Source organism: Neophocaena asiaeorientalis, unplaced genomic scaffold (genome assembly GCF_003031525.2).
Source record: "Neophocaena asiaeorientalis asiaeorientalis breed wild unplaced genomic scaffold, Neophocaena_asiaeorientalis_V1.1 scaffold167, whole genome shotgun sequence".
NCBI lineage: Eukaryota > Metazoa > Chordata > Mammalia > Artiodactyla > Phocoenidae > Neophocaena > Neophocaena asiaeorientalis.
The window spans coordinates 1389967-1414168 of NW_020175022.1; the positions used below are offsets into that span (position 1 = coordinate 1389967).

General features: G+C 39.5%; 2 protein-coding genes across 6 annotated transcripts in view; both read left to right on the forward strand.

The window, feature by feature from the left end:
* Nucleotides 1–5851, forward strand: part of ARNT (aryl hydrocarbon receptor nuclear translocator) — a 67106-nt gene extending 61255 nt beyond the window's left edge. For 2 of the 4 annotated variants that reach the window (XM_024762834.1, XM_024762836.1), the window contains 5 exons: nucleotides 126–228; nucleotides 607–754; nucleotides 1894–2056; nucleotides 2847–3013; nucleotides 3780–5851. In XM_024762834.1, the coding sequence (XP_024618602.1) occupies nucleotides 126–228; nucleotides 607–754; nucleotides 1894–2056; nucleotides 2847–3013; nucleotides 3780–3869 (671 nt within the window). In that variant the 3' untranslated portion in view covers nucleotides 3870–5851. The remainder of the gene's footprint in view (nucleotides 1–125; nucleotides 229–606; nucleotides 755–1893; nucleotides 2057–2846; nucleotides 3014–3779) is intronic. The other 2 variants (XM_024762835.1, XM_024762839.1) reach the window with 1 other exon arrangement.
* A 131-nt stretch (nucleotides 5852–5982) lies between these two features.
* CTSK (cathepsin K) lies at nucleotides 5983–18146 on the forward strand. Of its 2 annotated transcripts, XM_024762841.1 has the most exons (8): nucleotides 5983–7300; nucleotides 8875–8998; nucleotides 9482–9604; nucleotides 9690–9842; nucleotides 11314–11532; nucleotides 14902–15067; nucleotides 15332–15437; nucleotides 17342–18146. In XM_024762841.1, exons 2-8 carry the CDS (start codon nucleotides 8876–8878, stop codon nucleotides 17439–17441), a joined length of 990 nt encoding a protein of 329 aa, XP_024618609.1. In that variant the 5' UTR covers nucleotides 5983–7300; nucleotide 8875; the 3' UTR covers nucleotides 17442–18146. The 2 variants fall into 2 exon arrangements, with proteins under 2 accessions (XP_024618609.1, XP_024618608.1); XM_024762840.1 differs by having other exon boundaries at nucleotides 5983–8998.
* The last annotated feature ends 6056 nt before the right edge of the window (nucleotides 18147–24202 follow it).

Genomic DNA, 24202 nt, shown 5'->3' on the forward strand with positions numbered 1-24202 from the left:
CCCAATCAGTAGTCTCCCAGTATATTTCCATTTAATCCTAATACCTCGTGAGTAAATAGGAACTTGCTGAACTAATATACTACAGCCCCTTGACTGGCCCTCCCCCAACTCCTTTTGGTCCACAGATCAGAGTAAAGGCATCTCCTCCAGCACTGTCCCTGCCACCCAACAGTTATTCTCCCAGGGCAACACATTCCCTCCTACCTCCCGGCCGGCAGAGAATTTCAGGTGAGCCCCATATGTGTGTGCTTTTACATGGCAACTGAGGGATTCAGTTACTGAATCCAAGTTTTATTCTTCCCTAACTTTCTCTGGTTATTTCAGACAAAGCAGTGGAACTTGTAGGCCTAGGATGAGACAAGCTTGTTTTTCTTCTCCTTTTTCTTTGCACCTGTCCTGTTGCCATGTTCTAGGTTCCATCTCTGTGTGTCCTGATCAGTGTGTGACTGTCAGTCTTTCTCGTCTTTTCCAAATACTGTTATCAAGTTTTCCTTAACCCCAGGGAGTCAAGGGAATCTAGGTATAGCACTAGATTGTCCTGTGATTCCTAGATTCTGTGATAAATGCACCTTTTAAATCCTTACCTCACTATTTGTTCACTCCTAGAAATAGTGGTCTGGCCCCTCCTGTAACCATTGTCCAGCCATCAGCTTCTGCAGGGCAGATGTTGGCCCAGATTTCTCGCCACTCCAATCCTACCCAGGGAGCAGCCCCAGCTTGGACCCCTAGCACCCGCCCAGGCTTCTCTGCCCAGGTAAACCTTCTCTTCTGTCTGTCCCTTGTATATTTTTTGTTTGCTTGTTTAGGCTTTTCTACATATGTAAAATTATTGCTGTCTGTCTTAGACATCTTCTTTCCACCCCTCCATCCCCTTCCTTCCAATTTTTATCTTTATTGGGAGCAGCTAGATAATTAAAAACCATAGATAATACAAACATCTCAGAGTCCATGGTTTTCACATTCACCTTAAATCAAAAATTGCTCACAAACATCTTGAACAGGTTTCAGTTTCAGATTTGTTTTGGAGTAAATTCTGAGAAGTTTCCACTTTGGTTAGGGCTACAAAATACAGGGACAAAGGAGAAAATTAATCACTAATTTATACACAGTGATATCTATTTACCAAAATAAAAAAATATTGTGTTGAAAAATCCTCCTATAGTTTATATGTGTATATATAAAATATATGTTAAGGCTAAAGCTAATGTCCTGTCATATGTTGATATATACTTATATTGCTAAGTAATATCTTAAATAAAAAAACCAAAACCAGAAGTAAGCTCCAGAATTGTTATATGCAGTATGGCCTCATTGTATAAAAAATGCATAGGAAAATAAAAACTGGAAGAAGTTATCCAAAAATGTTAACCATGGGTCTTTGGTGGTAGAATTATGGATGATTATTTCCTTTTTATTTTCCTTCCTTTTGAAAATATCCGACAGTACATATGCATTACTATTGTAGTGAGAAAAATGTTTAGTTTCCAAAAAAAAAACATCATTAGGAACAAATAAATGTGGTACAGACTAAATAAAATGATACAAAGTGTTTTTTCTCTGTATATAATGCTATACTATTATTAATACCTCTAGTTTTTGTATAACTTTACAGTTTATAAAATGCTTTCGGTTAAGTCATTTTTAATTCTCACAACTCTAAACGTGTACTGTTACTAATCCCATAGTTCTTTGTTTTTTGCAATTTACCACGTGTCTAAAAACAGTGTCAAGGGAGATTGGGAGTTAATTGGAAGAAATATACAATGGCATATAAGTAATGAGCCTGGCTCAGAAGAATCCAGTGATTGACAGAGGTAATATTAACTCTCACAGGAATGGCCTGTGCAATAATATTAATGTTCCATTTGTTCTCTACCCCTTTCTTTCTTTTAGCAGGTGGCTACCCAGGCTACAGCCAAGACTCGTTCTTCCCAATTTGGTGTAGGCAACTTTCAGACTCCATCCTCCTTCAGCCCCATGTCCCTCCCTGGAGCTTCCACTGCATCACCTGGTGCTGCTGCCTACCCAAGTCTCACCAATCGTGGATCCAACTTTGGTGAGTTCAGACTAGAAGGAGAAAAATCACACCACTAAAGTGAAAGGATTTTGGGCTTCCCTGGTGGCGCAGTGGTTAAGAGTCCCCCTGCCAATGCAGGGGACACGGGTTCGAGCCCTGGTCCGGGAAGATCCCACGTGCCGCGGAGCAACTAAGCCCGTGCACCACAACTACTGAGCCTGCGCTCTAGAGCCCGCAAGCCACAACTATTGAGCCCGTGTGCTTAGAGCCCGTGCTGCACAGCAAAGAGAAGCCACTGCAATGAGAAGCCCGTGCACCACAACGAAGAGTAGCCCCCACTCGTCGCAACTGGAGAAAGCCCGCGTGAAGCAATGAAGACCCAGTGCAGCCAAAAATAAATAAATAAAATAAATAAATTTATTTTAAAAAAAAAGAGAGAGAAAGAATTTCGTAGTTAAAATGGCTTGCTTTTGTCACGGCTGTACTGACCTAATTATAGGAAAATGCAAGGTGACAGTCCATTTGGAATATAAAACATACCCACATGAAAAAGACTTTAGCACATATAACAAAAAGCATGTAAAGTATTATAAATTTAATAATATGCAAGTATAGTGTGAATGAGCAAAGGACTCTTTGAAAAGGGTACCTAGAGAAGAAAAATGAATCTGAGACCAGGGTTTGAAATAGAAGAGGCATTGATTTGCAGAAAGAAGGGCAGAAAGTGTCTAGGTAAAATTAATGATTTGCATGTGATAATATGCTAGTTTCTCCTCTCTAGTGGAGTTAGCAGATTGAAGTTGTTTATTCTTCTTTGCTGTATTTTTAGCTCCTGAGACTGGACAGACTGCAGGACAATTCCAGACACGGACAGCAGAGGGTGTGGGTGTCTGGCCACATTGGCAGGGCCAGCAGCCTCATCATCGTTCAAGTTCTAATGAGCAACATGTTCAACAGCCATCAGCACAGCAACCTGGCCAGCCAGAGGTCTTCCAGGTGAGAGGGTGAACAGACTTCAGAAAACCAGAAGCTGGGAGAGAGTCAGGGAGGAAAGACAGAGAAGAAAGCATGCATGGATTCAGGTGTTTGATTGAGGTTAGTAAGAAGAGAAGAAGAGTCAAGACATATAGGAATAGATGTCATTAATTGAAAAGATTGTGAACTTAGTGTGCTGCACAGCCTTTAACCAGACCATCGTTAGTGATGTGAAGCGCCATGTGAAGACATCAAAAAAAGTAATTTTGGCCCATTCACGGAGAATCATGTGCCCGCTTGTTAGTACTTTAGGTATAAAAGTACTGAATACAGCTCTAAAGGTCTATTTACATACATCCTGAGGGGACTGCAAGAGTCAGTGGAGTAATCTCAGGTGGGACAAAGGAGGAGCTTAGTTTAAAACACAGGTTGAAAGAAGGCAAAACAAGGTTTTGGTGGAAAACATAATAGGATAAGAGATATTCCATATGTATCCGGAGGGGGGTTTTATGAAATGTGACAAGCAGATTTTTCTCCTTTTGAAAATACTGAGGTCTAGAAAAGAGGGAAAATGTGGAACTGTAGGAGGAAGACAGAGAAGGAACTAGGAAGAAAGTTGTCATCTAAAGGAGTCAGTGTTGCTGGGAGTAAGGAAGGCTAAGAGAACTCAGCAGAGCAGAAACTCTCTGGGGCCAGAGATGACAGTTCAGGGGAATGTTGGGAGGCAGCTTGATAAATGTAAAGGATCAAGGTGTGTGACCCAAACTTATTCTTTTTCACTTATTAGGAGATGCTGTCCATGCTGGGAGACCAGAGCAACAGTTACAACAATGAAGAATTTCCTGATCTAACTATGTTTCCCTCCTTTTCAGAATAGAACTATTGGGGTGAGGATAAGGGGTGGGGGAGAAAAAAAAGATCACCATTTGTTTTTAAAAAGCAAATCTTACTATAAACAGAATAAAAGTTCCTCTCCCTTCCCTTCCCTCACCCCTGATGTATACCCCCTTTTCCTTCTGACCTTTCCCTTGTCTTCCTTGTTTCTCTCTGAGATAACATTTATAGAAGAAATGGAGTGAATCCTCAAGGCTTTGGGGACCCTTTGAAAAATTGAGACTGGATAAGGTTAAGAATGCCTTTCCTTATGTCTCCTGACCAGAAATTTTGTGCAGAGGTGATTTGTGCTGGGTCAAGGGGCAGGTTAGAGAACCTGGCATCCACTATTTGTCTTGGATACTATGGCTTATTTCTGGAAAGAAATTCTCAATAAGGTGGAGGAGGGGAGAAATGTCCTCATGTTTGAGGACCATGAAGCATGGTAGGTATACATAGGGCTTTAGGAAGTGAGCATAGGCTCTTTCTGCTGCCTGTGAGCAATTCCTCTGGAAAGAAACATGAGTAAGGAAGTGTGAGAGAGAGAGAGAGAGTGTGTGTGTGTGTGTGTGTGTGTGTGTGTGCGTGCGCGCGTGCATGCATGCATGTGCACATGTGTGTGCATGAGCACGTGCACGTTTGTTTCTGTGTTTCTTTCTCCCTATTGGGGAGTTATGCAAAATTTGTCCCAGATTTTGTCTCTTTGTGTTTTTTAAAGAGTCCTAAGGAGTTAACTCTTCCAGGTATTTTCCACTTAGTATTGCAGCCAAAGAGTATTTAAATAAATGTCTTTGCTGCACTTACATCTATGCCCAGCCAATAGGCAACTATAAGCAAATATATAAAAAGTCTTCTATTGAAATCGTTGGTTTCTCATCGAACACATATAGTGATAAAGATGGGTCATTCCTGCTTTTGGTGCTCTCACCTTATATGGAAGATATGTAAACATTACAGAAGTAGGCTGGCAAGATAAACACTTTTAGAAACCCCCTACTTGGCCATAATGATAATGCTGCATTTTTCTGTCAGAATCACATATGATGTGTGTTCTGTAGAGGTTATATATGCATGGAAACTCAACTTCTTGGATCAGCAGTCCCAGTGAAAATCCTCACTGGTGGAGTTTAAACCAAATACCAAGCCTTCTTGCAAAGTAACCTCTTTCATCCCATTCTCAAAGTATCCAGTCTGCAAGAAACGGAGATTTAGGTCTCTTCTGGGCCTATAGTTCTTTCCTCTTTGCTCCCTTTCCAATCTTGAGATTGGATTTTGCTTTATAGTACAAGTGTAATAAATCCATGTGATAGATGGGACCTGAACTCCCATCCCGACAGGGTCACTCAGCAATTAACTATAGCCATATAAACGCGGATACAGGTTACTACTCTCACTCTTTCCCTTCCTCAGGTAACAGCCATGTGTATCGGCCTTTTTTTGTTTATTTGTTTGGCTCAGGCCAGTATCTTAAGTGCAAGATTGAATAAGGAGAAGACATACTAAATGTAGCCATAGGGGACTGAGGAACATAGGTGGCCTTGGAGAGGCTGAAAGAATGTCATTAGGTTTCCCTCCCTTTTGTCTCCAATCTGGTGCCAGGTAGTGGAATGGAAAAGGAGACAGTTTATTTTTTTATTCTATGTGCACACATACAATATACATATATATTTATATCACAGTTTAAGAAACCAAAAAGTTGAGTTTCCAATGAAATCCTTGTTTTTTAATAATCAGCTGTTTTTAAATGTGATCAGGACTATAATATTGTACAGTTATTATAGGGCTTCTGGGGAAGGGGAGGGGCGGGAGAAGATGCTCTGGGGGTTTTGTTTCTGCTTTTCCTTCAGGGTTTTATTTTTGATTGTTTTTTTTTTTTTTCCTTATTGGCCATTTCTGTACTGCTGGCATCTGTGCTGAGCCTTACAGTGGCAAAAATAATGACATGTAGCAAAGATTTTAAAACAAAATATTTTTTCCTTTTGTAAACTTTCCTGTGTTGTGTGATCTTGATTGCGGCTTTATTATTCCTTCCCAGCTCATAAACAACAAACACCCACAACTAGTTGAATCCATAGCTTGCGCTTCAAATATACAAACATAAAAGCACAGTATGTCTATAATTTCAGGAATCAGAAATCATAGGGCTCTGATCACTCAGCGTTCCTTGGTTGTCCTCCTGATCTTGACTCATTCTGAGTAAAATCATCAGAAACATCTGACCATGGGATGGGGGGTGGGGGATTGTCCAAGTCCTTGGGAGAGGGGGAAAGTTGGGACTTGAGACCAATAGGGCACTTCTGGGTTTAAAGGTATTAAGAATGGGGAAATTTAAACTATCTAGACCTAGTTTCCCTCTAGGACAATGTGTTTCATTAGGAAATTTTAAAAACCCATAAGCATAAGCCTGTGTTCTTGAGGGTCAATGTGTGTAATCCAGCTAGAAACTGACTCTAGATCCCATGTGTTATCCTTTTTGTCCCCAGGACCCCTTTTCCTCTTCGCACACATCTGTTTATGGAAGAAAATGTTTGGGGTTGTGGTTTAGGGACTGAACTAGATTCTTATGATCTGTCACATGCCTGGATGTTGAGGGAAGCATTTGGTGAAGCTCATATGACTGGACCTGGATTGGGGATTTTAATAATTGAGACAGATAATGTTCATCATCCCACCATCTGAGAGTTGTAGCAACAAAGAAGTCACATGTGAATTTGTCAGTGCTTATGGCATTGATTCAAGTGCTGTCATAAATAACCAGGAATACTGTTTCTGGTTACTTTTAGAACTGGTTTCATCAGGACTTTTCTGGATGTATCCTTCCTCAGCAAAACCATGTTAGTCTGGGAAAGATATTCCCCTGCCTGGAAGAAATGACAACTTTTAGTCAACAAGTTTATAAAATACAAATGATTTTGGAGCCTGTGACTTCCCTTACATACTTTTTTCTAGCCTTTTGTGTTCATTTCCTCATCCCTCATGTGAGGATCAGACATATTGGAAAACAGGTTTCAAAGTTGGAGAGATGAATAATAACAGGAAAGGGACTGGAAAGTTGTAATCCCCCAGTGTAATAATATTTTGTCCACGAAAGAGAAGGTAAGCCGCAACTTGGATAATATGTATTGAGGTCTTTTTTTTGTCTGCTCTCAAAGGCAGGCAGCCACGTGAAACTAAATACCTAACTCTCTGCCCTGGCACACATGCTCCACATGCGCACACAGGAACGATGCAAATCTGCTGCCTCCTTCCCTCCTCCCTAATCTCCCTCTCTTAGCATTTCTATCTCCACTGCCCTCCCCATCCAAATTTTCCAGCCAACAGCTACAGTTGACTTCCGCAATCCTGGTGGAATAAATCCAGCACCCCTAGTCATCCGCTCACATTATCCACACTTCTCTGCTGAGACGAGCCCAGAGAATAGATCCCCATCAGCAGGTAACATTTTCAACTTCCTAGATCTTTTAGCTTCTCATTCCTTTCAGTTCTCCATTTTAAGGAATATTAGGAACGTAGTGACTTGGGGATCAAAATGAACTTTATAGACTTTGCAGATGAAAACAGTGATGCCCTTCTTAGGTTATTTCCTGGCTAAGTAAAATTTGCCTGGAAATCTTTAGGACTCCTTTTACGGTTTGTGTGTATGTATACATGGTTATTAGTGAAAGCAAAGAATATAGGGCATCCTTTACCCATCCCTCAAGGAGTGACCTCTCAGGGTTGGTTTTTTTTTGGGGGGGGTGGGCAGGTACCAAAAGGGTTAACTTACTAGCAGGAGGGAGGAGTGGTGCAGGGAGGTGGTAGCTCAGTAAGGTCTTCCTACTGTTTGAGACATCCCAAAGCCCTTAACACTCCAGATATTAAACGTCCTCCTGGACATTTTGCCAGTTTGCAAAGATTACACAAAAATGGACTATAAATTCAAAATTTATGCACGCTGTGTGACTTGATGCAGACTAACTTGCTCTTAAAATGGAGGACATGAAATTAGCAAGACACTGCGAGAAGTGAATGAAGCTAGAGTAAAATTCTGAAAAGCTGTGTATCTAATAATCACAGAACATTGCTTTTCTGTCTTACATTCTTCTAACAAACTTTGGTTCTGAGGCTTTTTGTCCTGTGAGGCAGTCACAGAGGTTTTGTGGGCTTTTTGGTCCGAAAAAGAAAGAAAAACTTTCCTGCCCACAGCAGCTGGTTGAGATTAGGATAGTTTCCTGCCTGAGGAAGGAGCAGGAAGAGAAAGGAGGAAGAAATGCATAAGAAGACTGAGGAGACAGTAAACATCTCATAGTTTGAGAATAGGAAATGCTGTCAGCTTTTCCCTTGTCCTCTCCTAGCAAGATCAGAAGTATCAGAATTTAGGCAAGGAACAAAAGAATGCCTTGACGAAATGATCAGGAAGCAAAACTTAGCTGAAAATCTCTCCTTTGTGTATTCTCCGACCCCACTCATCCCACCCTGCACTTACCTTGTCTATCTCCTCCAAGTCTGCTGGGGACACTGGAGCAGACAGGTGTTGTCCCATCCTGATTGTCCATTTTCTATCCCATTGCTGGTTATCTGTGCAAGTGTATCTGTGTGTATGTGTGTGTATGTGTGTGTGTGTGTGTTGAATCTCCCTAGGTCAAAATACTTGTAACCAGATGTATCAACATCCCACCCAAACCCAGAACCCTCCTGACTATCACTGTTTTTATCATATGGAAGTCATCCTCAATCTCTGTCTGCCTTCCTTGTAAAGCCTAGTTTTCCTCTGCCTCGTGGTCCAGAGGAAGGCGTTCTTAACTTTGGGTTCATGAACCCCCCAGAATTATTGTGTGTGCATTCATTTTTCTGGTAAGAGGGACTAAAGTGGGTTGAAAATTTTTATTAGCTTGTCGTGGGAGTCTATGAGTCCCAAAGGTTAAGAACCACCTGTCTGAGAATATGGTTCCAGCTATTTCCTCATCCCAAGCCAGGTTAGGAACCTCTGGGCAAATAGAAGAGTGTCCCCTAATTATCCCCTTCTTCAGGATGTGGGGGCTCAAGGTTCTACTACTGCTGCCTGTGGTGAGCCTTGCTCTGTACCCCGAGGAGATGCTGAACACCCAGTGGGAGCTATGGAAGAAGACCTACAGAAAACAGTATAACAGCAAGGTGCCTGGGAACCTGGAGGGGAACATGGTGGGAAGGTTGGAACCTGAGACATCTAATCCTAGCTTCCAGACTCCCTTCTTCAACCCCAATACTTTAACCACTACAACCAAGCAAACCTGCCCCTGGTCCCTAACTGTTAGCATATACTTTCCATTACTACTCCTCAATTCACCCTCCATCAAGTCCTGTCCTTCCTTTTCTTCATAACTGTCTTATATTTCTCTTTTGGGAAGCCTTCTCAGATTAAAGCTATTAATCCGTAAGCAATTATTTTCCTATATGTCTCTCCAGAGCTTGCATTCTATTATTTGTTTTATATATTTCTTTTGCATGCTCTTAATAATCCCATGGTCAGTTCCCCAACTAGATTGTAAACCCTCTATGACTGTAAATTTAATCTCTTCTAGAAACCTCCACAGTATTATGTAGATAACTTTGTACACAGGACACAGTCTATGCCAATACTGACTATGCTCTGTTTAGGTGGATGAAATCTCTCGGCGTTTAATTTGGGAAAAAAACCTGAAGCATATTTCCATCCATAATCTCGAGGCCTCTCTTGGTGTCCATACATATGAACTGGCCATGAACCATTTGGGGGATATGGTGAGTTGATCCTTAGCTCCTGGTCTACCTGCCCTGTTTGTCTTGGTTCCCTGCTTATGCCTGGCCTCTTTCTTCTTTGTCCCAGACCAGTGAAGAAGTGGTTCAGAAGATGACTGGACTCAAAATACCCGCCTCTCATTCCCGCAGTAATGACACCCTCTATATTCCAGACTGGGAAGGCAGCCCAGACTCTATTGATTATCGGAAGAAGGGATATGTTACTCCTGTCAAAAACCAGGTACCCTCCTTCCTCTTGGGTGTGGGTATGGAAACTGGCATGACCTCTCCCTTCTTCTGCTTCTTTGTTCTTAAGGTAGGAGGGCATCAGAAAAAGAGGGCAAAGAATTAAGTTACCTCTCCCCCTGCTAAGAGAATAAAGTCTATTCTGTTATTTAACTCATCATCTGTTTTTGTAGATTTAGGTTATTTCTGTTTTTTCTTTTCTACAAAGTGTTGCTGTAAGCACCTGTGTGCATATATTTTTGTGAATATATACAAATATTTATGCAAAACAAATCCCAAAATTGGAATCAGTAGGTCACAGAATCCTTTCCCAAAAAGTTTGTATGATCTTACATTCTTACCAGCATGAGAATGTAAGTTTTCCCACAACCTTAACAAGGCTGATTTTATCCACCAGATGAACACTTGATTTAACATTCATTCAACAAACACATTTTTTTCAGAACCTACCAGATATAGTGCTAGGCAGTAGAGATTCAAGATGACTAAGACATAACCTGTGTCCTCAAGAAATCCCCAGTTTTAAAAAATAGAACAGGAAAGAAAGAAAAATGTATAATCTAGCTGAAGAAACACTAATAATAATAACTAGCACTTTTTGAGAGATTATTATTATTACACATAATAATTCATCCTTTACATGAATTAACTTTTTAAATTCTCATAATTCCATTAAGTATATTGTAATTATCCACAATTTACACATAAAGAAAGTGAGATACAGAGAGGTTTAGTAATTTACCCAAGGTTACACATCTAGTGTGTTGCAAAACCAGTACAGATGGTCCCCAACTTCTGATGGTTCACCTTATGATTTTTTGACTTGATGATGGTGTGAAAGTGATAGGCATTCCATAGAAACTGTACTTCAAATTTTGAATTTTGATCTTTTCCCAGGCTAGGATATGTGGTACGAAACCTTTTCTTGATCTTGGCCTGTGGTAGAGAGCCGCTGCTCCCAGTCAGCCACATGATCACGAGGGTAAACAACCAATACACTTACAGTCTGTTTTTCACTTTCAGTACAGTATTCAATAAATTACGTGAGATATGCAACACTTTATTATAAAATAGGCTTTGTGTTAGATAGTTTTACCCAACTGAAGGCTAACGTAAGTGTACTGAGTACATTTACAGTAGGCTAGGCTAAGTTTTGATGTTCAGTAGGTTAGGGGTATTAAATGCATTTTCGACTTACTATATTTTCAATTTATGATGGATTCATTGGAGGAAGAGCTGTATTCTGCTTTACTACAGCTAATGGTAACAATAGTAACAACAGTTATCAATAGCAACAACAGCAATAGAACACTGCAACAAAGGTTAAATGAAGGGAAATAGGAAGACTTCACAGCAAAGGGGACAGGTGCTGGAATTTATAAAACATATGGAATTTCATCAGGCAGAAGGAAGAAACAAAAAGTGTGAACAGCAATGACTGGTAGTTTCTCTGTTATGCCTCTCAGGGTCAGTGTGGTTCCTGTTGGGCTTTTAGCTCTGTGGGTGCCCTGGAGGGCCAACTCAAGAAGAAAACTGGCAAACTCTTAAATCTGAGTCCACAGAACCTGGTGGACTGTGTGTCTGAGAATGATGGCTGTGGAGGGGGCTACATGACCAATGCCTTCCAGTATGTGCAGAAGAACCGGGGCATTGACTCTGAAGATGCCTACCCGTATGTTGGACAGGTGAGACTGTCCCATGCAGTCATACAGCTCTGTAATGGCTCCTCCTTCCCCAGTATGACATTTTGTACTGGAAACAAGTCCAGAAATCTTGTTTTCTGTTACCCTATCCAGCCTTCTTGATGGGATAATTTCCCATAGAGGCCAAGAAGATTCCCACAGTCTGGGAGAATTTGGGGAGCTTAGGCTACCATGGTTCCTATCTGCCTTTCTGCCCTGAAGAAAAAACAAAGGACAGATTATCCCATAGATCTCTGAGTCAGTCTCTGTAACTCTGCAAAATTCCTCCACTCCCATCACAAGTCTCCAGGCCCACCATGCTAATTTCATGAATCACTTGGCCTTATTTTGTATGATCTCAGTGCGGGTTTGGGGAACATTTAAGCAAATTATGTAAGTTAACATGTATAAAATGAGGGAAAAAGCAAGTTGCTTCATATTTATTGCAGTTTTAGAGATCAACTCACTGCCTCCTATAAGGTCCTTTAGTAATAGGAAGATCTTTCTTATCTAAAAGGAAGAAGATCTGAGGGCTTTTTATATACATGAGGTTGATAGATAATATAATATGGGGCCTTTGCAATAAGAGCCTTTGAAGCAGGGATAACAAGGCTGAATAATACAAATGATGGCTACCATGTGCTAAGCCATGTACTTAGTGCATGTTCTCATTTAATCCTCATAAAAACCCTGTAAGGTACCCTTGTCCTCACTTTATAGGTGAGGACATTGACACTTAAGGAGATAAAATAGCATATTCAAACTCACATCTCTAGTTATGTAGCAGAGCCAAGATCTATCTATTGGATCTGTTTATCTGCTGCAAACATTCCCAGGCACGTCTTCTATGCACATGTACAAGAATTTCTTTACTAGAATATAATATCTAGTAACAGAATTGTCTGAGTCTTGGGGTATGTGCATCTTCCTCTTTACTAGATAATGTCAAATTATTTACCAAAGTGTTTGGAAAAATTTGTATTTCCCACCTGCACAGTATAAGAAATCCTATTGATTCATCTCTTCATTGGTATGCTTATCTGGCCATTTGCATTTCTTCTTCAGTGAATTGACTGTTTATATCTTTTCCCATCTTTAGGTTGTGTTCTCCTTTTTACTGATTTTTAGGAATTTAAAAAAGATATTTGGATACTAATACTATGTGTGTTGTGAGTCTATTTTTCTTTTCATTCTCTTTATGATGTCTTTCAATCCAGAAAAGTTTTTAATTTTAGTGTAGAAAAATTATTAATTTTTTTCCTTTGCAATTTGTGCCTTTAAAAAATCCAGTAACAACGAGTTTTATTTATTCATGTTTAGTCATCTGAAATGGTATCTCCTGCCACAAAAATGCTCATTAATGTAAATGACTGAACAGATCCATTTTACTGGATACTCAGCAACCTACGTAGTAATGTCATTTCAGCACATCATCGTGACATTGGCCACATCAAAACTACTTCATTTCATAAATGTCATGCCCTTAGTATTCCATGTTATGGTTTTTTTTAGCTGTCAGGTAAATAAGTCAGAGAAGTTGGAGGTTGTGTGTGGAAAGCTTTTTCTTTACTCTGTGTACAGTTCTCAGAACTGCTGGATCCCCAGTCCATATCTGACCCTGGGGCTGCTGCCATAAGGCGCAGCACACTGAAGCTGTCCTAAAAGGTTAGCTTTTGAATTCTGAGTACATCAGGCCAGGCAGTGAGATAACCTGGGCGTGGTAAAATATTCTTTTTTAAACTGTCAAATATTCTCCTGACAACTTTTTGTTGTCACTTGACATCAAAAATATTAAACAAATCCTAACAGTGTATACAAAAAAACAGATTCATGTTTATAACTTTTTTCATATTGATTAATCCAGGCAACCAATTTAAAGCGTTGTCTAACTATGTTAAAAACATAACTTAAATATTATTAGAGCTAGTAGTTGATCACTTATCCACTGACAGCTTGCATCATTATTCAGTACTATATTAACCAGTTTGTTGAGAGACAGTTTAACTAATAACTCAGAAACTCTGAATAATTTAAAGGAAAATTACATAACATTTGAAACCCTATTTTGGAATAGAAGGAGCAATTGACTTATAATCTCTGTTCTCCTGCCCCCTCAAATGATCTTGTCAGCATTTTAGAGAAATGTGCAATGATTTTGGTCTCATAATCAATTAAAATGAAGAATTAGCCGTATAAAACATGTGTTCCATTTTTAACATTCTGAATCTTGGACAACTGTTCTCTTTTCTACTTTACAGTTTTTAAAAGCAGTTATTGTCCAAAACTGAAAGAACTTCTTATATGAACGTGTAAATGAATGGAAGGAGGTAACGAAAAACAAAATTAAAAAAAAGAAGAGATCTGATAGGGCAGCAGCCAGATAATACAGTAATTGAAGTTCACTCCAGCCATAATACAGGTTATTTTTAAAGTATCATCACGTGGTATCCTTCCAAACCCATTCCCTAGATATTTTATTTTACTTGTAGATCTATGCAATTTTTGGCGCTAGGAGGCATCAAGGGTTTGGATCATAAGGCAGATAAAGGAATCTTGAGAAATTATTAAGACAGGAGACTACTGTAATCTTAGAATATCATGTCAACCGCTGCCATTATTGTTAATATTTAGACAATGTATTCTTGTAGATGCAACTTCAGGGTTTTGAAGGGGTAGTCTGTAGGAAAATGAACTGCCAAAAAGAATACACCACCTTGATGTGGGTTCCCATTAGATTCTATAATTGTGGCTTGACAATGAAACATATCATCGTTAACTAGACCTGCAAAACATAACATAGCCTGGAAATTCACAAGCTAAATTGCTAAGTTCTTTATTAATTTGTTTTAGTGTCATGTTATGTGCTTTTATCTCATGAGAGCACAAGGGTCTAGCCAGAACTCTTTGCCTGTTATATGTGCATGGGGCCAAAGTCCTCCCTCTAGCTGGGTCTTGGCCTTGGCCTCCTCCCCACACAGCAGCTGCTGCCTCCCTGCCTACTGAGGATCACACATACTACATTGCCGGAAGATGATTTGTGCTTTTAAAAAAATCTTATTTCAGAAATCTTTCTCTACCCTGAGGTAGAAATAAAAAATATTCTCTTTTTTAAGTTTTACAGTGTTTCCTTTCACATTTATGTTTTAAAACCACCTGGAGCTGATTTTTGTGTACGGTACAAGGTATCCACTTTTCATATTCTTTTTTTTATAGTTTCTAAAATGGTGAGGAGAGAACAGACCCTTTCTAGAGACTCTAGTCTGCTGCCCCTGTTAGTGCACTGACATCACCCAAAACATTGGCAGAATTCCTCACTCACTGATTCACTGCCTGTTGCTTAGTCCTAGTCCTATTTCAACCTGTTTTTTCCAGGATGAAAGTTGTATGTACAACCCAACAGGCAAGGCAGCTAAGTGCAGAGGGTACAGAGAGATCCCTGAGGGAAATGAAAAAGCCCTGAAGAGGGCAGTGGCCCGAGTGGGACCCGTCTCTGTGGCCATTGATGCAAGCCTGACCTCCTTCCAGTTTTACAGAAAAGGTAAGGCACTGTTCCTACGGAGCACAATCAACCTTCTCTTATGACGTGGGCTGGGCAGCTTCTCGAAGGGTACTGAGCATTTTCAGTACTTGTTTCCATAAAGACTGGGTCTGCCAGGGAGAAACAGCTGCCACAGCACAGAGCATCTCTTTTGTAAGCCCTCCTGACTGGGATGGGATTCTACAGAGGGTTTCCTAGAGTGGGAGACCTCACAGGGCGACCCTTGGATTGCAGAAAGCTTCACCTTGATAGTTTGTTTCCTAGGTGTGTATTACGATGAAAACTGCAATAGTGATAATCTGAACCATGCAGTTTTGGCAGTGGGATACGGGATCCAGAAGGGAAACAAGCACTGGATAATTAAAAACAGGTAATGATGGGAACACGACATGTCATCCTCTTAACACTCACCCTCAACTCCAACTTCCCAATATTCCTTTCTTTCTCTTAAATCAAGAGAACGTTTTCTCAGATGTTTCAATTCTACCTTCCCAATCAGAGGCTATTAATTCTAACACTTAATGACCAGACAAGAGTACTAAAGGTATTTGTTGGGCAGCTGCTGTATGTTCAAGGTACTTAGTCACATACACAAACACATGAGCAGGTGTCTGTCTTCAGTGATCTCATTGCCCCCTAAGAAAGACAGACCTAGCTAAATGAGAACATAAAGTAGCACCAAGAACCAGCAGGAGCTTTGGAATTATATTTTTTTCTTTCTTTTCTCTCTAATGTGATTGATTTTTTTAGAGAGGTTTCCATCATCAGTCTGTCTATAAGCACTAGGGTACAGTATAAACAAAGTAAAAGTTTAGTATCCTCTTGTGCAGCTTTTTGCCCTTCCAGATACACTTAGGATAGACATATATAAGAACTGGTCAAAGATTTTGAAGTCTGTGAAGAGAAATGCTTTTCAGAAAGTGGATATGAGCAGCAACAACAAAAATTAGTGTTTCCCTCTCTATTATTGGGAACAAATAAAACTACACGTTATTAGTAGTTGGCTCCCCATTTCTCTTTAGCCCCTTGTGACTTTGTAGGGGCGCAGATTTAGGATAGTTATTCTTTTTCTTTCCTCATTGGTCAACACCAGCCTAGCAGTAGCCCTGATTAAATTTTCTGTCCTTGGTGCCCTCCAAAGAGCAGGGGTCCTAGACTCTGGGGAGTGCACAGGCCAATGCAATAGTATAACCAAGTTGGATTTGCTGCCTGGAGGGCTGGCAGGATAGAATGTAAGGCTGGGAGTTGGCTTCAAACCTGAAGCAACTTTTTATATCACAGTCCCAATTAAGAGTGAACCTGAGCACCTTTCTAAGAGGATGTTCCTTCTCCCACAGCTTCTGTCTTGTGTTCTCCCTTTCTCGACTCCCAGCGCAAGCACTTACCCTTTCCTTTCTTGATCAAGTGCCAAGAGAGCTGGGAAGAATAAAGGACACACCTAGGCAGGACCAGGATCATTGGGGACCCCTGGAGAAGGGAACAGCGGTAGGGTAAAGGTCTTAAGTAAAATGTACCGGGTAACTGGTGAATTTTCTGGTTGGGGAAAAAGGACAAAAAACTCATGAAAACAATTTAGGAAGATGTATAGACCAATCTTCCCTCTCTCTGTCTCTGTCTCTGTCTTTGTCTACATGTATCTAATCTTCCAGTCTCTCCACTTGACTCCTTAGCAATCTCATCAATTCTCATAGTTTCTTTCATTTCTTCTATGAAACCAAGATCACCAGCTTCAGCCTCTCTTGCCTCTTTCTTATGCTCTAGACTCACGTTTTCAAGATTAGTCTTCATAAAACACAAGTTGAATGATTTTACTCTCCCAATCAGAAAACTTCAGTGTCTCCTCTACTATCATGGGCCAGAGAGTCAAACTCTTTAGCCTGGCAATAAAGATCACTCAACCTGATCTCCCACTACACCCTGTCAAGCACCCTGTTTTTCAGCTACATGATCCTGACACATGTCCCATGCTTTCCTGCCTCTATTACTCATTTCATACTCCCCTGCTGGCTTCCATTTCCACAGGTCCAAATTCTATCCGCCTTTGGGCTCAGCTCAAATGCCACCTTTTTCTTAAGCCCTTTTTGATCCCCTTGGTCAGAAGCAATTTCTCCTATAGCACTATGCCTCCATTTCTTGACTTTAAACTGTTTAAAGGTAAAAACTGTCTTGTTCATTTTTGTAAAACATCAGTACCTATACTCAGGTACAATACTCAGTAAATGTTTTATTGAATAAACTGAGGGTACTAAGTATTTTCCTTGCTTGGTCCTACAGCTGGGGAGAAAACTGGGGGAACAAAGGCTATATCCTCATGGCCCGGAATAAGAACAACGCTTGTGGCATTGCCAACCTGGCCAGCTTCCCCAAGATGTGACTTCAGCCAGGCAACCCCATCCTGCTCTTCCGTTCCTTCCACAATGGTGCAACATACTGATATACCTTGGAAGGGAATTGGTGTGCCTTTCTTGAAGAAGATGTAATGATACAGAGATTGTTCAGTTTCCATGTTTGTTTGTGCTTCAAGTGACACTCCTACTACTTTTCTTCTCTCCACCCAAGGTCTTTATTTTCTCATTAGAAATAGGAAATTTCCCTAACAGGTATGCATTCTTAGGCTAAGAGATGTGACCACAGCCTGCCCTGACTGTGTTGTCCTGGGGCCAATGCTGTGTAAATAGAGGCTAGAGATCTTCAGCTAGGCTAGATTCTCATTCACAGGGACTAGTTAGCTTTAACCACTCTAGAGGACTAAGGTGACCTGACTTCTCAGTCTCCACATTTACTTCTATATCTTCAAGGTAGAAATTCCACCCCATTAATAAATCTATTCATAAATCTTTGGTACAAGGTTACATGATACAACAAATGTGTTTTGTTTTTCCTTCTTTGCATTTATAAAGTAAACTGTATTTATCGCTTATCTCTAATTTAATAAATAGCTATTTAGTAAATGTTCCTTTTGTATCAGATACCATGCTAGGTGCTGGAGACAAAAAGATGAACAAAACATATTCCTTATGTGTGATGTGCTCACAATTTGTCTGGAGATTCTGCTGCATAAACAATTTGTCCTAATTCATTTATTTGTTCATTCCTTCAACATTTTTATTATTTTTTTAATAGATCTTTATTGGAGTATACTTGCTTCACAATACTGTGTTAGTTTCTGTTGTACAACAAAGTGAATCAGCCATATGCATACATATATCCCCATATGCCCTCCCTCTTGAGCCTCCCTCCCACCCTCCCTATCCCACCCCTCTAGGTCGTTGCAAAGCACTGAGCTGATCTCCCTGTGCTATGCTGCTGCTTCCCACTAGCTAACTATTTTACATATGGTAGTGTATATATGTAGATGCTACTCTCACTTCACCCCAGCTTCCCCCTCTCCTGCTGTGTCCTCAAGTCCATTCTCTATGTCTACATTTTTATTCCTGCCCTGCAGGTTCATCAGTGAGATGAACATTTTTTTTTTTTTAGATTCCATATATATGTGTTAGCATATGGTATTTGTTTTTCTCTTTCTGACTTCACTCTGTCTGACAGACTCTAGGTCCATCCACCTCACTACAAATAACCCAATTTCATTTCTTTCTATGGCTGAGTAATATTCCATTGTATATATGTGCCACTTCTTCTTTATCCATTCATCTGTTGATGGACATTTACAACCAACATTTTGAAAGTGCTTACTCAGTATTAAGAATTGTACTAAGAGACTGGTTCAAGATGGTGGAGTAGAAGGACGTGTGCTCACTCCCTCTTGCGAGAGCACCGGAATCACAACTAACTGCTGAACAATCATCGACAGGAAGACAGTGGAACTCACCAAAAAAGATACCCCACATCCAAAGACAAAGGAGAAGCCACAATGAGATGGTATCAAGAGCTGCACTGGGGTCTAAAGATTCTTCTCAACCACTCCTGTTCCTTTTCCCATTACCCTACAGAAGCACTGACCCCCAGTAATTGTCTTGCACTTCTAATTCCCTCTTGGTGTCTGCTTCTTGGAGGACCTGAACAGACATAGCCTATAAATAACAGAAGACTAGTATCTAGAACGTATATGTAAAAACAAACAAACTACAGATTGATGAGATAAAAACAAATAATAGAAAATTAGGCAAAAGACACAAACAGGCAATCCACAGAAGAAATCTAAAAAGCCAATGAATACAGGAAAAGATGCCTGATCTCATAGAGAAAGCCAGGGCGTTGCAACGAAAACCCAAGGCAGCTAAACAAACAAACAAATTAATTAATTAATTAAAAAAAAAAAAAGATGAAGTACTTACCCATCTTTAGAGACTTTCCCACATGTGCATAAGGAGACACACAGAAGAATACATTGCAGAATTATTTGAAAGAGGAAAAGAACCTAGAACAATCTAAATGTACAGCAAGAGAAAAATGGATGAATATATTGTGAAACAGATATGCTACGGAATATCATACAGCTGTGAAAACAAATAAGCCACAGCAAAAATTTCCACGTGGAATGGAAGTGAAAAACTGACTTTTGGCTGTGAAAAGTCCTAATAATGTATACTTTATTTATCTTGAAAAGTTAAAAAAAAAGAAGTTAAAAAAAACAAAAAGACTTGTTTATCCTCTAGTCTACAGGAAGTAAGTTGACAAGTACTTTTGATGCGATTTGTCTTGGCCACACTAGCTGCTGAAGGAGACTAATTATGATTTTGTAAATCTTTCATCTATTAAAAACAGACAGAAAAGTGTAAAAAAAAGAATTATACTAAGTTTCAGGGATTAAATGGATATAAAAATATTTCAATATTTAATTCTATCTGTATGGGGACCAGATTAAGTGACACATGAACCTATGTCTTGAAAAATATCTTAAGGCCCTTTCTGAGGTTCTGGAACCTAAAATTTTGCTGTCACCGAAAGAGGAGATTGAAACTCTTTATAATGATTCCCAAGCAGTATCAATTCTAAAAGAACTTAGCTGGCTAATAGTAAATCAGCACAACTGGTTTTGCCATTTTTCACAGGATGTTTATTGAGCATCTGTTATTACCACTAGAAAGAGTTCACATTTATTGAATGCTTACCATGTGTCAGGCGCTACTTTATTTCTTGCTGTGCAAAAATTATTTATTTTTGTTTGTCAGTATTTATTACCATGTGGTAAGCAGTGTATTTAAAGCTACCAGGATGAAACAAATTAGTAAGACATGGCCCTGACTTCTATGAATGTTATAGACTAGTGACAGGCATATAAACAACTGATATCAATATTATTAATAATATCAACCATAATAAAATAAATACGAATTATGGAAGCTCAGGAATGAGTCATTCTTAATCGATTTTAGATGTGGTTTCATTGAAAACAGCTTTGAAAAATCTCAGTGAGCAGAGAAGACTAGGGATTGGGGTGGATGAGGGATTGGAGAGATTTGGGTTGGGGGTGAGGAGTAGGGTTAGAGGAGGGAGGGCGGCATATCAGGCTGAAGGTTCTGGGTGAACAAAGGCACCAAGAAAGCTGTGTGTATGAATGGTAAGAGCTGCAGTGGCTCTAAATATAGGGTGCACCCTCATATACGTGGTAGAGCTGAGGACAGAAAGTAGGTTGGAGGTGAGTCCTGGAAGGCCTTGAAAGCCTCTCATGTCCCTAGAAGTTCATATTTTATTTTATAGACACTCAGGCATTTAGTGGGCATCAAATATTTTTTAGTAGGAGAAAGACACTATCAGATCTATATTTGAGCAGTATTCCTCTGGCAGTGGTGTGAAGAACAAATAACAGATGAAGAACAAAATGGAGATGCAAGAAATTGGAAAATCAACATTTAGGAGACACTGCACATACTCTATTTCTTCTCAAAGAAAGAATACTTAATGGAAGAATGACTCCTGAACTTTTTTGAAGCTTGGGTATGGGTTTGGCAGATTGGGAGATGTAAAATGGCATTCAGACACAAAGAACAGTATATACTGAAATGTATAGGCATGAGAGACCACATTCGATAATCTGCAAGTAGTTTTTGTTGAGCTTTGTAAAGACCAAAGACAAGCTTGAGAGATGTCTGACTTCCAACTAGGCAAATTTACACACTTCTATTATTTTGATTTCTTTTTTTTTGTCTTTCTGCCTAAAGAACATCCCTTAGAACTTCCTTTTGTATGGATATGTGGGCAACAAATTTATTTCATTCCTGTATGTATTTGGGTTTATTTCTAGATTTTCTATTCTGGTACATCAATATGTATATCTATCCTTGGCCAGTATCACACATTTATAATGTTTTAATATCTAGTCAGGTTAGTCTTCCCCTTATTACTCTCTTTTTTTAGATTTTTTCCTGAAGATTCTTGCTTTTTATTTTTTCCATGTGATCTATTGAATTAGCTTGTCAAGTTATCTAAAATTCTGCTGGTATTTTTATTTGGATGACATTAAATTTATATCTCTAATTAGGGAAAATTGACCTCTTTATACTATTGAACCTTCCTATCTAAGAATAAGAGGTGCCTTTATATTTTGTCAAGTATTCTTTTGTGCCCTTCTTATAGATATTGCCCATTCCTTGCTAACCTCTTTTCTAGGGAGTTTATCTTTTATTACTTTTGCAGTTTAAATGGGGTCCTATCCAATATAATTTTTAATTGGATATATATTTGAAAGCTATTGATTTCTATTATATTAGTTTTTGTACTCAGCTACCTTACCTTGAATTCTCTTTTGGTTTATACATTTTTCAGTTGATTCTTTTGATTTTTTTTTTTTTGAGTATGTAAGCATATCATCCACAGAGGTAAATTTTACCTTTTTCTTTCTCATTTTTACCTCTAATTTCTTTCTTGTCTGTTTGCATTATGTAATATCTCCAAAATGATGCTAAGTGATAGAATTGATAGGTCTTGACTTAGAAATATGATTATTTTTATAGATGCATGAAATTCCCTTATAAAAATGTATATAATTTATTTAATTAAACTCCAGTAAATGAATATCTATATTCTTTCCAGTGTTCTCAGTTACAAATTATACTGTAATTAATGATTGATACTTTGACACAAAGAAGTTTTAAAATTACTGTAAATCAAATCTGTTATTACATATTTTTTATTTCTTTCATAATAACAACATTAGCTAACATTTATTGAGCTTAACTATGCAGCCCATACTGTGTTAAATGCTTTACATATCCTAATTATTGCCATCTTACAGATATCGAATAGCTTCCCCAAGGTAACCTAGCTAGTAAGAGGCTGAGCCAGGAAGCAGACCAGGTCTTTTTTGTTTCTCTCTCTCCTTTTATATATTTTATTATTTGTTTTTATTTTTAACTTGGTTATAGAATATTTTAAACATACATATGAAAGGTGAGAGAGAGCAGTAGAGTGAAGCGCCATGTACCCATCATCCAGTGTTAACAATTATGAACATTCTCCAGTCTTGTTTCATCTATCCCGCCTCATTTTTTTCCAGTATTTTAAAGCAAATCCTGGATACTACTTTACTCATATAATGAAGGATTATGTGTAATCCCTCATTATACATCTCTGAGTCAGAAATTTTTTAATATAACCACCATGCCATTAGCACATCCAACAAAATTAATAATTATTTCTCAATATCATTTAATATTTAGTCCATTTAAAAGCCTCTCCAATTGTTTAAGGTGTCTTTTTACTGTTCATTTACTCAAATTAGTATCCAAACAGTTTTACACACTCATTTAGTTGTTAAGTCTACTGTATTCTTTGACAGTTGACCTCCTCACCCTACACTCCCCCCAGACACACATACTTTTTTTTCCCTTGTAATTGATTTTATGGAGAAGCCAGGTCATTTGTCCAGTAGACTCTCTCATGCTCTGGATTTGGCCGATTGCTTGCTCTTTCTGAATCCAAGGTCCTAGTGCTCTTAGCTACCACAATATACTCTATTTCTCATTATCCTTCATAGATGTTGTGAGGAGTAAATGAAAACTTACAAGTGACAGCCCAGTAACTTTTTAAAATTTAATTTTATTTGTTTAGTTTTGGCTGCTTTTGGTCTTCCTTGCTGCGCGTGGGCTTTCTCTAGTTCTGGTGTGCGGGCTTCTCATTGCAGTGGCTTCTCTTGTTGCAGAGCATGGGCTCTAGGCACACGGGCTTCAGTAGTTGTGGCATGCGGGCTCAGTAGTTGTGGCTTTTAAGCTCTAGAGCACAGGCTCAGTAGTTGTGGCGTACGGGCTTAGTTGCTCTGCATCACGTGGGATCTTCCCAGACCAGAGATTGAACCCGTGTCCCCTGCACTGGCAGGCGGATTCTTAAGCACTGCACCACCAGGGAAGTCCAGCCCATTAACTTTTAGTGGCACAGGTATTATAATACTCCTAGGCAATTTGATTTTTTTACAGTACATATCCTTTTTGCTGAACCTTTAGGCTCTAATGCCATTGAAAAGCCTTTATGAGTCAATGACAGCCTTCATAATACTTACAAACTAAGTTTGTCCACGGACTTCAAGAATCTAATTCTTCACCTCTGGACACTTATAGCCTAAGGTCTTCTTTCCTGTGTCAACTTAAAGAAAAACACACAAGGTAAAAGTTGTGAGTTAAGTTAAGCAGTAAAGAGGCTATTAAGTCATTTATATAGGGCAGTTCTTCGGGGTCTTTGTCTTCCTTCTGGCCAATCATCTTGCTTTTGTCCCCCCTAGCTTATTTGTTTCAGGACCCTCCCCCTAGGTGCGCACATACCTCTCAGCCTAGATGGATCTCGATGAAAAGGCATCTGGGAGAAGCAAGACTCATTATGGCCTGGCGTTGTCCCCGGACTTTTGACCCCCCAAGGAGCCTTTCTGCGCATGTATGGTGTCTCCCTTGCCCCAACGAGAGGGGGGTATGCTGAGACTCTTGATCCTTTACTCAAACGAGGTTTTGCCCCTCTTTGTTAGTGCCATGACTGTTATCTTAAGGTGTCCGCAAGAGACAAAGCCTGGCTATTTACCCTGTTTCTGTTGTTACGTCCATTTTGGAGGGCAAACAGGAGGCTGATTGTAAATGCCTAACCTGGAGCCCACCTACCTCCTGTCTCAGGAAATGCAAACAGGAGGCTAGTTGTGAGTGTCCGACCTGAAGCTCGTCTTTTTCTCGCCCCAAGAAATATAAATAAGCGGCC

Excerpts from the sequence above, each read along its gene's own strand:
- CTSK (XM_024762840.1), top strand. The coding sequence starts at position 8,789 with ATGGTTCCAGCTATTTCCTCATCCCAAGCCAGGTTAGGAACCTCTGGG. Across the intron at positions 9,605-9,689 it reads TGAACCATTTGGGGGATATG|ACCAGTGAAGAAGTGGTTCA; the intron begins GTGAGTTGATCC and ends TCTTTGTCCCAG. Across the intron at positions 9,843-11,313 it reads TTACTCCTGTCAAAAACCAG|GGTCAGTGTGGTTCCTGTTG; the intron begins GTACCCTCCTTC and ends TATGCCTCTCAG.